Genomic DNA, 14,366 nt, shown 5'->3' on the forward strand with positions numbered 1-14,366 from the left:
AGATGCGATGCATGCATGACACTGACGCAGCATGGATTGGCGGACACAGTCGAACACACCTGGAGTTTCTTTGACAGTAGCAGCAGTGCAGACGAGTCTCGCCACGAGATCCATTTCCATTTCATTTCACAGGCGATTCATACACAATAGATTTGAGGGCTACCCACAGAAAAAAAAATCAAGGCTCAATAAATCAGATGAGCATGGGGGCCAGGCAACGGGTCCACCATGGCCAAACCATCAACGCCCAAAACGCCTGTTCAAATGGTCACGAACACACCTTCCATAATGGGCAGGCGCCCCCGTCATGTTGAAACCAAATGTTGCGTCTCAATTTGCTGGAACATCGTCAAGTAACCCTGGTAGAACTTGTTCAAGAAAGATCCGATATTTAGCAGAGTTCATGCGGGATGGTAATAGGTATGGGCTGACTAAGCAGTCACCGACTATACCTGCCCACACATTTATTGCGAAGCGATGTTGTGCTGCATGGGGGCGCACACCGTGTGGGTTGTCGTGAGCCCACACATGAGCATTGTGCTGATTGAATAAGCCTTCCCAAGTGAAATAAGCCTCATCCGTGAACAAAACATAGCCTGGAAAATTCAAGTCTTGAACGCTTTCTTGGAGAAACCACTGCGCAAAAGCTACACGTGCAGGATGACCTTGGGGGAGCAGTAACTGAACCCTTTGGAGATGAAAGGGGTGTGAGGAATCGTCGTGCCAGACACGCTGTACACTGCAACGAGACACTCCTAAGGCAGAGGCAACGGCACGTGTGCTGGTAGTAGGATTATTCTGGACGGCATTCAACACACTTTCTACCATGGCGGGAGTTCGCGTTGAACGTGGTCTGCCCGCACTACTTCTGTTACCTCTAAATGACCCATAATCGCACAAGTTTTGATGCACACACACAAACAAACGGTGGTCCAGTACATGTCTGTCTGGGAAGTGTTCTCCATAAATTCATTGAGCAGCTCGTCCATTGCCCTCTGCTAATCCATACACTAGGTGCATGTCTGCCAGCTCACAGTTCGTATATCGATGCATGCTCTTTGTGCAGCGACTACTGCTTGAATGAGTAAACCAGAAATTTCCCCTCTCGCGAACTGATGAACAGCGCCATCTACCGACTTACGGTGATATTTCTGGTTATGGGTTCCTATGCGATTCACATTCCTTTAGATGTTACCTACCTCCCCTGGTGCCTCCGTAGCCAGGTGGGAAGGAGCAGCAGTGCGTAGCACACGCTTCTTGATTAGACCGGGGTTCGCGCCCGTCACCACCAAATATGGATGATGCGGAAAGGTCAGGGAATGACCACCGCATATCCCGGAGCAATATGGCCTTAGTTGCTAATGCTCCTAAAAACTAACTAACCTGCCTCCCCTAAATGTTTGTACCAATATTTTTGAGACACTCTGTATGTACACATGAAATACACACACACCAAAAAATATTAAAAGAATAATATGGATGGGGTGGGGGTCAATGCTTTTTATTTGTAATGGACTAATTTTCTACAGTTATGCCTCTGATTCACCACTCCCTCATTAGGATTAACTGGGTCACACAAAAATATATTGAAAAACATACTGCTTGACTTTCCCAGAAGTTCAATTCCCTCATCCCTGGAAAGTAAGTCTTGATTTACAGCATTATAGACTAACAGCATTTTATACTATACTTATAATTCCCAAATAGTTAATTTAAAATGTCAAAAAAATAAATAAAATAAAATGGAAAATATGGGATGAAATATACTTGATTCCTCTTGTTTTCAAGTTCTGATCTTTCATATAGACGGGCATTTCTAAGGCCTATTCCACAGAACTGAAGGTACTGAGCAAATACCTAAAGCAAAAGATAGAGATTATATATTTAATTTGAGAGAGAGAGAGAGAGAGAGAGAGAGAGAGAGAGAGAGAGAGAGAGAGAGAGAGAGAGAGATTTGTCATACTCCAGCACAGTAAACATCAAAAGTATAAACTAAAATCACAGTAAAATTCACATTACACACACTACACTTAGAGTGTAAGGCTTTCTATGGTCCATTTAGTAAAGAAGTATAAGTTAAAAGGGTGACATCAGGCATTTCGCCGACCGGGCTAGCCGAGTGGGTAAAATACCTGCCTGGCAACCCAAAGGTCGCGGGTTCGATTCCCGCCTCGGGCTGGATCAAAGTACTGCAAAAACCTTGGGAGGTGCAATATGGCCACAGAAGCCGATGCGCCAACAACTACCAAATCAAAAAAAAAAAAAAAAAAAAAAAAAATCAGGCATTTCACTATTATAAAGATCAACGGTAATATGATGTGCCAATATACACCAATATACCCCATCCAATTCAACAGTAACATTGATAAAGTGTATATCTATTTGGTGTGGATCCTATGAAAATTATCTTGGAGCAATGCATTAGGGAAAAATCCATCAAGGTACCATTCTCAAATATTTCGATGTCATCCAAACCAGAGTGAAATCAAGAAAGCCTCCAAAGATAATATTTTCCATCATGATTGGATTGGCACATGAACAAGGAGAGAACACAGCTGAGATCTAGAAAGTATAATGCCTTTTCTCATACTGAAAAGCACTTTATCATCCAGTATTCACAAAAATGTTTATCAGCCTGTACTTCATTATTACTTCAGAATCAGAACAGAGATAAATTTCTTTAGACTCTAGAAATACTTTTAAGTTTTTAATCTTAAACTTGCACATGAGAGGGAAAAAGTATTTCATGTCAATTATAATGCTTAGCTATCAGAGGCATAATTCAAATTTGGAACCATAGTAGAAAGCAGCATAAAAAAAAACACACATATCATGGGTCTTCTCCCAGTTCAGCCATTAACTATCCAAAAAACTTTGGATAGTTAATAGAAACTGAAACTAACACAGTCAAGGCCGTTTATGAATGCAAGTCAATGAAATCAGAGGGAAACGAGATAGTAAAGATCATATCATATCATCTATATAAGCAGTACAATCAGAATATTCTTTAAAAATAAATAAATAAAATAAAACGTGGCATAAAGAAGCAAAAAAGCTGACTACCAGGATGCTCTATAGACCTCTCCTTGCGATATACGAACAAAAACCACACCTTGAAAAGAGAACAAGATACCTCAGAATGTGTTTTACACCTGAACAGGTCACATACTTATTGCCTAATGGCAGTATACCCAGGAAGGATGCTACTTCCAACAAAATTTTATTCATACAAAAATCACAGTTTCATATATGTTATGTCCTCAAATGTAAAAAAAAATTGCAAAAAACTAATTTTAAGGTTTTTCAAGAATGCCAGCAAGAGATCAGTTTGGCACATGCATTTTAGTGTTCTCCTCATCACCCACATCTCACTTTTATTCAATAACACCCGTGGTTCTATGTGGTTCCATCTTTCTACACAGTCAGCAAGGCTAGAAAAGATGGGATGGTGTGACTAGGGTTGTAGATGGGAAAACACAAATCAACTGAAACCTTCAACCCCCCCCCCCCCCAACACTACCATAAAGTTCCTAGGTATGCTATTACTTACTCCTGTATATGCTTAAACCAAATACAGTCTCAAGGTGTGTTATAACAACACATGATTCAATCAAAAATTGGAAATAAATGCAAAAAATGGGATGGGCTATTCTTGGTCATCTACCAAAGATACCCAAACCTTTTCCACTGTAACTTATATATTCAAGCATTTCAAGGATGCTCTACATGGGGAACGTTTCTTAATGTAATGATATCATGAAGAAAATCCTTTGTAATAGGGCAAAACTTTCTTTCACAATAGAATAACAAAGTGCTTCTACTTTAGTGCAACCGAGACTTTATGGAAAAATAAATGTACAGATTAATCAAATATAGAAGCAGGGTACTATTTCAATACAGGTATTGAAACAGTATGAGAGAAGACACCCACACTATATTCATTTTTCTGTCTTTACTGCCAAGGGATGTTGCTCCTTCTATAAGAGTAATAGAACTTGGGCTCTTTATAAATTATTTATGTTATCCACAATTCGACCAAAAGTAGTTACAGCCGAAGCTCTTTATAGTGACCCTCTTTTTAATGCCCCAACACATTAGAAGGTCCTATGCAGCTGGTCCCGGCCAATTTCTTATTAATCTAATGCTATTTTACATTTAGTATAACAACCTTAAAAAATAAAAAGATTTCTCTATAACACCCATAAATTTCTACCTCATAATCTGAATTTTTACTTTTTTATTACAATATTTGCATTTAAAATTGAGAGTATGCTTCCAAATATATTGAAGTAATTACTGCTGACTGTGAGAAATCATTTGTTAAGATTTCCCACACACTTTTCTTGCAGTGCAGTAATGAAATAAATATCAGCTAGTTCATTTCGTTAGTTCAAATGTATGTTTATTGGTATAGCTCCAAGAAAGTGGATATCTTTGACAATTGCAGATAAAATTAGGATTTCGCAAGCTGTATATAATGGTGGGCATTCTAAGACTGACATTGCTAAACAGTTCGGCTTTCCTAAGAGTACTCTGTTCACTATTCTGAAAGATCAGAAAAAGATTGAAAGTTTAAAGAAATCTGCTGCACTGGGTAGGATTGAGCATGAAAGGCACAGTATCCAGATCTTGTTTCGGGTACTTCTGAAATGGCTAATGATGATACATGCAGAAAACGTTCCCCTAGATGGTAATCTTTTAAAAGCTAAGGCTGAATTATTTGTGCATCGAATGGATATTGAAGAATTTAATAGAAGTTCAGATGGATGGTTCCAGAAATTTAAGCCTCATCACAGCCTATCTTTCAAAAAAGTGTGGCAAAAATGCAGTCATAGACATTGACGTTACAAACGAATGGAAGGAAAGTTGTTTAAGAAAACTACTGAAGAATGCTATTAAACAAAACTGTGCTATGTCATGAAGGCAAAAATCAATGCAAAATCGACATCCTGCAGGCAATGTATTTGTGTGTTTTAGCATGGGATGAAGTTGATAAAAAAATAAGTAACCGTCAACTGCTTCAAACATCCTGGATTTACCACCTTGAATGATGCAACATGTAAGTTTCATATGCTTCTTCCTCTGTTAATTGCAAAGAACAGTCCAATAATAGGGAAGAAATATTCGGGCATGTGCATCATTACCTAAACTTACAAAAAAACTTAAGCTTCAAAGATTACGCAGAAGTAGATGCAGAGATTGAGTGTTTCAGGATATGCACGAATGAAGTGGAACTCATTACAGACAATGGAATCTTCTGAAATTTGTGGTGATGAAGATGAGGACCTACTGTGGTTAAACAAGAAGTTTCAATGAAAGATACTCATCAAGGATTAGAACTTGTACATCGTTTTTTCAAGCGCAGCCTAACTGCAAAAGGGAATTAACTGCTTCGCACACCTTCATAATTCTCTTTTAAAACATGCTCTACCATTGAAACAACATGTTTTGACAGATTATTTTAAAGCATGAAACAATTCTCTTGTTAGGTCTTGATAAGTATGTAGCCTATGTAATGAAATTTATAATTTAATTGTAACTTTACTGTGCCCTACAATCAATTCAAAATTTATAATCATTATTTTCTGGTTTAATACTGTGGTACATATTATAAATAAGATTATACTATATTTTATTAGTTGCTTTACATTAAATTTTCAGGCTTTTACTTGTTTTTTTTTTTTTTTTTTTCTGATTTTATGAATGATCAATATAACGACCATTTTTCTCATTCCCTATGGGGTCATTATATAGAGCTTTGACTGTAATATCATTTTGAATTAAATAACATTACCCAGTAGACGAATCAATTATTCATTAAAAACTCAAAAGGCACTGTTGTGACCAGTTATGGAACTATTTGGCTCCATCAAAACAAGTAGACTCAATTAGCAACCTCATGCCAAGAGGTAAATAAATATATCAAATCTAAACGAGCAGCCAAGTGGTGTTTGGAAAAAAAACTTCAGATTGCAAACATAATGTTTGGTACATGATTACATAAAGATGTTACACAATTGGAGTAAATATTCTGAAGATATTTATTCATATTTTTTATAATATTTAAATATTTATTATTTACACTAGCCAACATTAGTTTTACCTCCACTAACATATCAGCTTTTTTTCAGTCAATTTTTATGCACAGATTTTAAAAATAATTCTTAAAATTTCATATCACATCACAATTTCTACATATATGGATTGTTTTTTGGGCTTGCCCATAATGCATATATATATATATATATCTTACTAGAATTTATGAAAGTAGATATGACAGTGTTCTGTTGTATTACCTTCAAATAATAATGTTTGCATGTGCTCATTGATGGCAGTAATGTTGAGGAGGGTTAACATTTTTAAACCTTATCTATCTGCCTCCCACCTCTGTCTTTCAATAACAAAAAGATATAGTGTGAGTGTGTACAATTTATCTGCATATCTATTGCACATTATTTGTTTCTTCTGTATTTTGCTTAGCATTGCATTGTTAAAATATTTAAGCTGAAACAAATGAAGTATCTGAATCACCCTGACAATTTCTGCTACGTGGGGGTACAGTTTACAACAAAAATTCAGAGTAAGAAATTGTACAGTATTACTAAACTGTGCATATTCTCTGTATTTTGATTGCAAGATTGATAATCAGGACAAAACTTGCACTCTGTATATGTACTGTATTATCTGTACCACAAATCTGAGGATGTGACTAAGAGGAAAACTTAAAAAGTATAACTTTTACCATTCCTATGGTGTGGCAAGAACCACACAACCACATTAAAAATTTCCATTTCTGTATAACAAAAATATCAGGTATGTCCATAATAAATGATGACAGCATCAAATATCCTAAAATATCATCTGCAATAAGGCATGCTCCACATAATGAAGACCTGTCAATACCATATCCCCAAAACCCTGTGATGAAGGAAGCAATAATGAAATTAGCAAAGATTCTTGTATTGCCTTCTTTGCTGGACTATCCACTTCAACGAATTTGGACTATCAGCCAGAAAATTATCATATGCTGCACTTAATTAAGCAAGAGTTGAATGACTTAGTTCATGATTTAAACATATCTAAACAGTTTGCACTTTAGATAAGTTTTATATAAAAAGACTGGACAGGATGATATAAAAGACTGAATGAGACTTACCACAGAAGAAATCATTCATAGGAGTAGAGAAAGAGATTAAATACTAGTAATGGTCTCCAACCTCAAAGATGGAGATGGCACATGAAGAAAAGAAAGAGCAAGCAGAGACCTTGGTTCTAGGTTACAACAGTGGAAGTTAACTGAAGCAGGAACTAAAATTACATTATAATCAAAAACATTACAGTGTTTTCAAAATATTTCATTATGGAAGATACTATGCATTCCTTTGAATGAACTGAGCACTGAACACAATCCTGATGAAGAGCATATATTTATTGATGCATCAAAATTAAGTTTAAAAGTATCCCCCCTGCTCTGTACAATGGGCATGCATTCTCATCAATTCCTCTGCTTCATCCTGGTGCAGATACCAATAAATTTTAATAACTGTTTAATATTAAATATAAAATTAAATTAAATTTTAATAAATTTTAAAAACAAAATAATAATAATAACAATAACTGCATGCTATTGGCATGAAAGAAACACCTGAAAGTATGTCCAAGATACTGAGTGCAATAAATTACTATGAATTTGCTTAGAATGTCTGTGGCGATCTTAAGGTAACAGGATTACTCACTGGTCTACAGGGAGGTTCCACAAAATATTGTTGTTTTCTGTTTCTGAGACAGTCATACAACAGAAAAACATTATACTAAACAGCATGAGGGAGAATTTTTACAAGGGAGAAGTAATATGAAATATATTCCACTAGTTGAGCCAAAAAAGGTTCTTCTTCCCACCTTTACATATAAAGAGCTGGAAACAATGAAGAATTTTGTTAAGGCTCCAGATAAAGAAGGTGGTGGATTTTGCTACCTAAAGGAAGTGTTTCCCAATTAAACAGATTTAAAATGGAAAGAAAGAATTGTTATTGAACCTCCAATAAACAAATTCCACAAAGGTGATGCATTTAAAACAAATGCTTTAGGATACTGAACTAGCAGCTTGGCAATTCTTTAAAGCAGTTCTGCTTGGATTTTTTTGGAAGAGGGAAAGAAAATAAATATGAAACTCTCATGTTAACTTTACTGCAATGTTATGAAGATGTGGGCTGCCAAATATCTTTGAAAATTCATTTTCATCATTCCCATCTGCTTTACCCTCAAAAATTTGGGACGTGTAATTGATGAGCAAGGGGAATGCTTTCATCAGGGCATATCCACAATGGAAAATTACTGCTGGTTTCTTAAGAGGGAAAGTTGTTGTTATTATTTGGTTTTTAGGAGCATTAGCAACTAAGGCCATATTGCTCTGGGGGGATATGTGGTGGTCATTCCCTGACCTTTCCGCATCCTCTGTATTTGGTGGTCATGGGCTCGAACCCCGGTCTAATCAAGAAGCATGTGCTACGCACTGCTGCTCCTGCCCACCTGGACATGGAGGCGCCAAGAGGGAAAGTAAATTGAACAATAAAAAAAAATCTCTGAGTTGGTAACATAATTTCATTTTAATATGTGAAGAGTGACAATAAGTTGTATCTACTAAATGTGTGGTATTTCTTATAAATGAAATATGCTTTCAATGAAACTCTCTGAACAAAATATTTTTACTTTTATAATACACAAATTTCATCATTTTATTTATTTATTATTGATTTCAAAAATGATATTTAAGTTAAATAAAGCATAAATTACTATGTCTACTTTTTACTACTTCTACATATGTATTATAAAAGCATGGCAAAGCACAGCAGAATTTACTGGAACGAGTAATGGTTCTTTTTAAAAAAAATTCAGTAATATTCATTAGGGGGGAAAAATTTGATTTAGCGAAATGATTTGTACAACCATGTGAACTTTTCTGTAATGGGATTTTACTGTATATAAATACACTAACCTTTTCATCATTCTTATCAAATGCTTCTCCCTTTTCACCATTCTTATTGATAACTTGTGCCACTCCTATTACCTCTGCATCTCCATCACATATTGGCATACATAGCATACTCTTTGTTGTATAACCAGTTTTCTGATCCACTATGTCTGTAAACCGCATATCCTGAAATCCAGTTTAAAAATATAATAATTAATCTATTAGTATTATGTATTACCACAGTATTCAATCAACTGTTTTATAATCATAATATATAATAATTCTTCATTATTTTAATTAAAAGAGTATACATCATGAATATTCTTTTATATCACCACAGTCTTGGATATTGTACTGATAGATCAATATCAGTATTATATCCAAGACTTTATACAGTAATATAAAAATCCAAATTTAAATGGCAGTAAACTAAGAATTATACACAGTACATCAGGATGACTGAACAAGCTCAATGCTGATGACATTCTACCTCTTTCTCAGACTACACACGAGGGGATACAAATTCAAATTGAGGAAGAATAGTTACAGAATAGACATATATTTTGTCTTCAGCTAGCAGATGACTGATTGTTGAAACAAACTTCCATCTGTTGTTGTGGAAATGGGTAACTTGAATAAATTAAAGAGAGAACTGGACAAACTATTGGAGGGGATAGGATAGACAGGTGATTTGAAAAGCTGTTTTTTTTTTTTTTTTTTTTTTTTTTGGTTTTTTTTTTTTTGTTTTTTGTATAAATTTGCTTTCTTTCATCATTTTCTACCAACAGTAATACTAAATAAGTAACTAATTAAAAATATAAAATTAATAGGTAAATAAATTTATTATGCATTATACAATTCATGTCCCAATTATGAGGTACATAAAGTTACTAAACTGGTTTTCCATATTAATAAAACAAAAACATTTAAACAATTGGTTGAATTCTAAGATATTTGTGCTTGATCAAGCATATCAAACTGGTGAGCTGCATATAGCAACACATGTTTGTTGTGTGCTTCTCCAGTGTTTAAACTTTCACATATTAGCAGTGTTAAACCTATATAAAAATAATGATAACTGATAATAATTAAAGGTGATATATTAATACAAAATTTAAATAAAATTCATAAATTATATGATCTTTCATAATTGCCTATTTTTTTGTAGAATAAGAAATTTATGAAAATATTTAATATATTTCCCATTAATATAGTTAATGACATTAATTAATACATATAAGTTGACAGGGGATAAGAAAGTCATATAACGTAACTCGGAGATAACATTCGATACCAAAATACATATATATATATATATATAGTGTTATAACTGCATTGGGATACAAGTTTAGGGTTATATTTTGTATTGGAATTTTATTGAACTTGAACAGAAATCATGACTCAGACCAGACCAGAACAGAACAGCACAGCACAGCACAGCACAGCACAGCACAGCACAGCAAAAGGCTCAAACTAATGGAAGTGCTGTGGCTCAGGAGAGAACTGAGGGGGGGGGGGGGGCAGTTGTCCTCTAAATCACAGTCTATTGAAATGCATTGCTTGTTTGATGTTTGTGGAGCAATCGGGAATGGGACATGATATTGCCAAGGGGAATGTCTTTGTGTGCGTGCGATGTAAGGAAATCAGGCGCCAACTCAGCATTGTTATGGGCTTATGTGAGAGCTTGAAGGATTTAAATTGAGGGGGCCCATCAAGCTCTCAGCTGCCCACATCAATGCCAGAGCTTGCACTTGAACATCAAGCAACACAGTTGCAAACCCCAAAGCAGAATGCACTGGTCCCAAAGGAACTAGTTGTTGTAGGTGACTCTACTGTCAGGGAAACGGGGAACATATTGTGCAAAAAGGATAGATGGAACAGGATCAGGGTATGTCTTCTAGGGGCAAAGGTTGATGACGTTGTAGAGCAGATATCTTTTAAGGGCACAAAGGGTAATATTGTTGTACACATTGGCACTAATGATATTAAAAGTAGGTGACCAGCAGAATTACTTAACAAGTACAAGACAATGCTGAAAAAAAGCAATGAGTTAGGGTTGAATTTGAAAGTGTCTGCAATTCTATCCAGACACGATAGGAGGGAGTATATGATGACAGCCTTGTCGATCAATTCGGCCATGGAGAAATTGTGCAAGGCTCAAAGGGTAGAATTTTTCTCAGAGTGGTCTGTGCTTGTTAACAGGAGAGACTGCTTATACGGGGATGGGATACACTTAAATAGAAAGGGTGCAAGAATATTTGCTGATGCTATCGAGGCAGAGTTAGGTGGGTTGGAAAACTGCTAGCTTGGGGGGGGATACACGGACTAATAGATTAACAGTAGCCGCTGGCAGAGGTAAAAGTGATTCTTGCGCTACTTCTATTGAAATGCAATTGAGCAGCAGCCTGGAAAGCAAGGCAATGGAATTTCCAGGACTGCTGGAAGTCATAGTGGAACAAGTAAATACATGCGCTGTGTTAGGGTAACTAAGAGTAGAAACAGGTGCATGTATACTTGCCTGTACACAAATGCTAGGAATATAGTTAATAAATTCGATGAGCTTGAAGTGCTAGTCAACACATCAAAGGCAGATTGTTGTTGAAACTGTTGGGATATCAGAGACATGGTGTCACACAGACATAAGCAGTGCAGAACTGGAATTTGGGGAGTACAATGTGTACAGAAAGGATAGAAAAGACAAGAAGGGAGGAGGGGTTATGCTGTTAGGTAAGAAACATAAAATCTAAGGAAGTTCATCCAATTGATGTTGGTGGACAATGCAATAGAAAAAATTCGGGTGGCAACTAGAGAGAGAGTAATACTCTTGATCTGATTATCAGTAGTGATTCTTCATGCATCAAGAATCTGCAGATAAAGGAACCACTAGGCGGCAGTGATCACAGTGTGCTGAAGTCGGATTTACTCAAAGAGGTAACTACCATCAAGGGTAAAGGGAAGGGTTTTGCTTTCATAAAGGCGACTGCGATGGTCTGAGACAGTATTTAAATTCTATACAGTGGGACCAACTGATGATATTACCTACAGCAAATTCAAAATGGGAAGCATTCAAAGAACTTATCTTGGAAGCTACTAGGCTTTACATACTAACTAAGAAATATTGTTCAAGATTTAGGCCTAAATGGATGTCAGATGAACTAATTAGACATGTGACAGAGAAGAAAAATGCATGGGATACATATAAATTAACAAGTGACACAGAAAAGCCTATGACAGATATAAGCTGGTCTGTAACCAAGTTACAAAGGAGGTTAGGCAGGTAAAGGCAGATTATGAGAGAAATCTTTGGCAAAGGATGCCAAAGATTTGATATTGATGGTTCAACTGTTGACGATCCTGCTCGAGTAGCTAACAAACTAAATTAATATTTTGCATCGACATTCACACGTGAGGAGTTATCCAGGAAGGGGAATGCCAGAAGTGTATTCAACTCTGGCAGTAAGCTAGATAATCTTGTAATAACAGAGTGAAGTGGAGGAGAAATTGTTGAAAATAAACACAAGAAAGGCACCTGGGGTGGATGGAATTTATCCAGTTATATTAAAGGAGGTGGCAAAGGAAGTAAGCAAACCTTTAGCCATAATTATGAGAGCTTCCCTGGACACAGGGGAGGTACCCCTGTACTGGAGATGTGCAAGTGTGATCCCAATCCACAAAGGAGGATCAAAGGGAGACGCAGGTAATTACAGACCTGTTAGTTTAACTTCTGTTCCAAGGAAATTAATGGAGGCACTGGTTAAAGAAGCATAAAGAAACAGACTTCTATCTTTTGTTGTGGAAGTTGATAGCCTAAATAAATTTAAGGTTAAGCTGGACAGTTATCTGGAACGAATAGAGAGATGAAATGGGAGCAGTTTTTTTTTTTTTTTTTTTTGGATGATGCTGCATAAGCTTGCTTTCTTCCATCATATGCCTCTACTAATGCTAAAATAATTAATTTCATCTTTAAAATAGTTCCCCATCCTATTCACTGGTTTGAAAAAAAATATAGTATCAGCCAAAAAAAAAAAAAAAACCCTTATTTCACCCATCTACTCCCTCAAAATGTTTGTCAAGTTCTGCCTTGAATCTTTTTAAGCTATCAACTTCTACAACGACAGATGGAAGTTTGTTCCAGCAATCAACCACCTGCTGGTTAAATGCAAACTTCTACACATCTATCCTAAAACTGTCCTTCCTCAAATTGAATTTTTGCCCTCTCAGGCGATTATTCTGAGCAAGAGGAAGAATCCCATCAGCAACTAGCATGCTCAAACCATTCAAGGCTTTATACACCTCAATCAGATCACCTTGCAGGTGCCTAGTCTCCAGAAACTGTAATTTGCAAAACTTAAGCCTTTCTTCATAAGAGCAACCCTTTGTTCCATTCACTAATCTTGTTGCCCTTCTCTGTACTTGTTCCAACAGCTCTACATCCTTCTTAAAATGAGGCCTCCAGACATGTATACAGTACTCAACGTGTGGCCTAACCATTGCCTTATACAAGGAGATAATCACTTCCTTATCCCTGCTAGAAAAATTCCTGTATATCATTGACAACACCATGAGCTACTCTTGCAGACCGTCTGCACTGCTCAGAAACACTGGTGAGATGAAAACCCCATTTCTGAGAATAAAGAAGAGCATGTACTCGAACACCACAAACAATTATCTCAGCCAGAGCATGAGTACCATCCATTCAAATTCCTTTCTTCTCAACAAAAATTGAACCCAGGTCCAATGTGGAAGATGAACAGTTGAAGATGCCAGTAGTTAAAAAGAAATGGTGTTAATTTATGGGAAGTGGATTCTTGAAAGTTTCTCCTGAATGCAGCACTCAAGCTGTCAACATTCTATTCATTGAGAAATTGCAAGAAAAATGGTGGAAAATAATAATGTTACAATAAACTGCAGCCATTATCAACCCACTGCAGGATGGAAGCCTCCTCAACAATTCATGATGAGGGAAATAGACCATAATCTGCCACACTGGTCCAGTGCAGGTTGGCAGATCGACCGTATTTAGCAGTCAGGGGCTTGAACCCTGGTCTACTCAAAGAGCATGTACTACTGCACTCCCACTCCTGACCACTCAGCTACGGAGGCCTACTAAATGTATAATTAATAATGTTACAATATCTGTAATTAATCTGAACAAAAACATTAAAACTGATTAAGAAATTCATATAAGTGTTTTTTTTTTTTTTTTTTTTTTTTTTTAAACAATTGTGTTAATTAACTGGTACACAAATTTCAACTCAGAGCCATAAACTTCATTGCCATGGCCCAAAAGTAATAACTAAATTTAGGAATGGAGAAATTTGTTAGATCATGACATTTTCTATTGTTATTCAAGAGTATAATTAATAATTCATTAATAATTATGGATGGAGAAATC

General features: G+C 36.1%; 1 protein-coding gene across 1 annotated transcript in view; it reads right to left on the minus strand.

The window, feature by feature from the left end:
• Pde11 (Phosphodiesterase 11) overlaps positions 1–14,366 on the minus strand; it is a 186,298-nt gene that overhangs the window by 134,210 nt on the left and 37,722 nt on the right. Inside the window, exons 2-3 of the mRNA XM_090377320.1 lie at positions 8,996–9,157; positions 1,768–1,857 (exon numbers count right to left, since the gene is read on the minus strand). Coding sequence (XP_090233446.1) covers positions 1,768–1,857; positions 8,996–9,157 — 252 coding nt within the window. The remainder of the gene's footprint in view (positions 1–1,767; positions 1,858–8,995; positions 9,158–14,366) is intronic.

This window comes from Mastigoproctus giganteus, chromosome 7 (assembly GCF_048544385.1).
Source record: "Mastigoproctus giganteus isolate SK-2022 chromosome 7, ASM4854438v1, whole genome shotgun sequence".
Taxonomy (NCBI): domain Eukaryota; kingdom Metazoa; phylum Arthropoda; class Arachnida; order Uropygi; family Thelyphonidae; genus Mastigoproctus; species Mastigoproctus giganteus.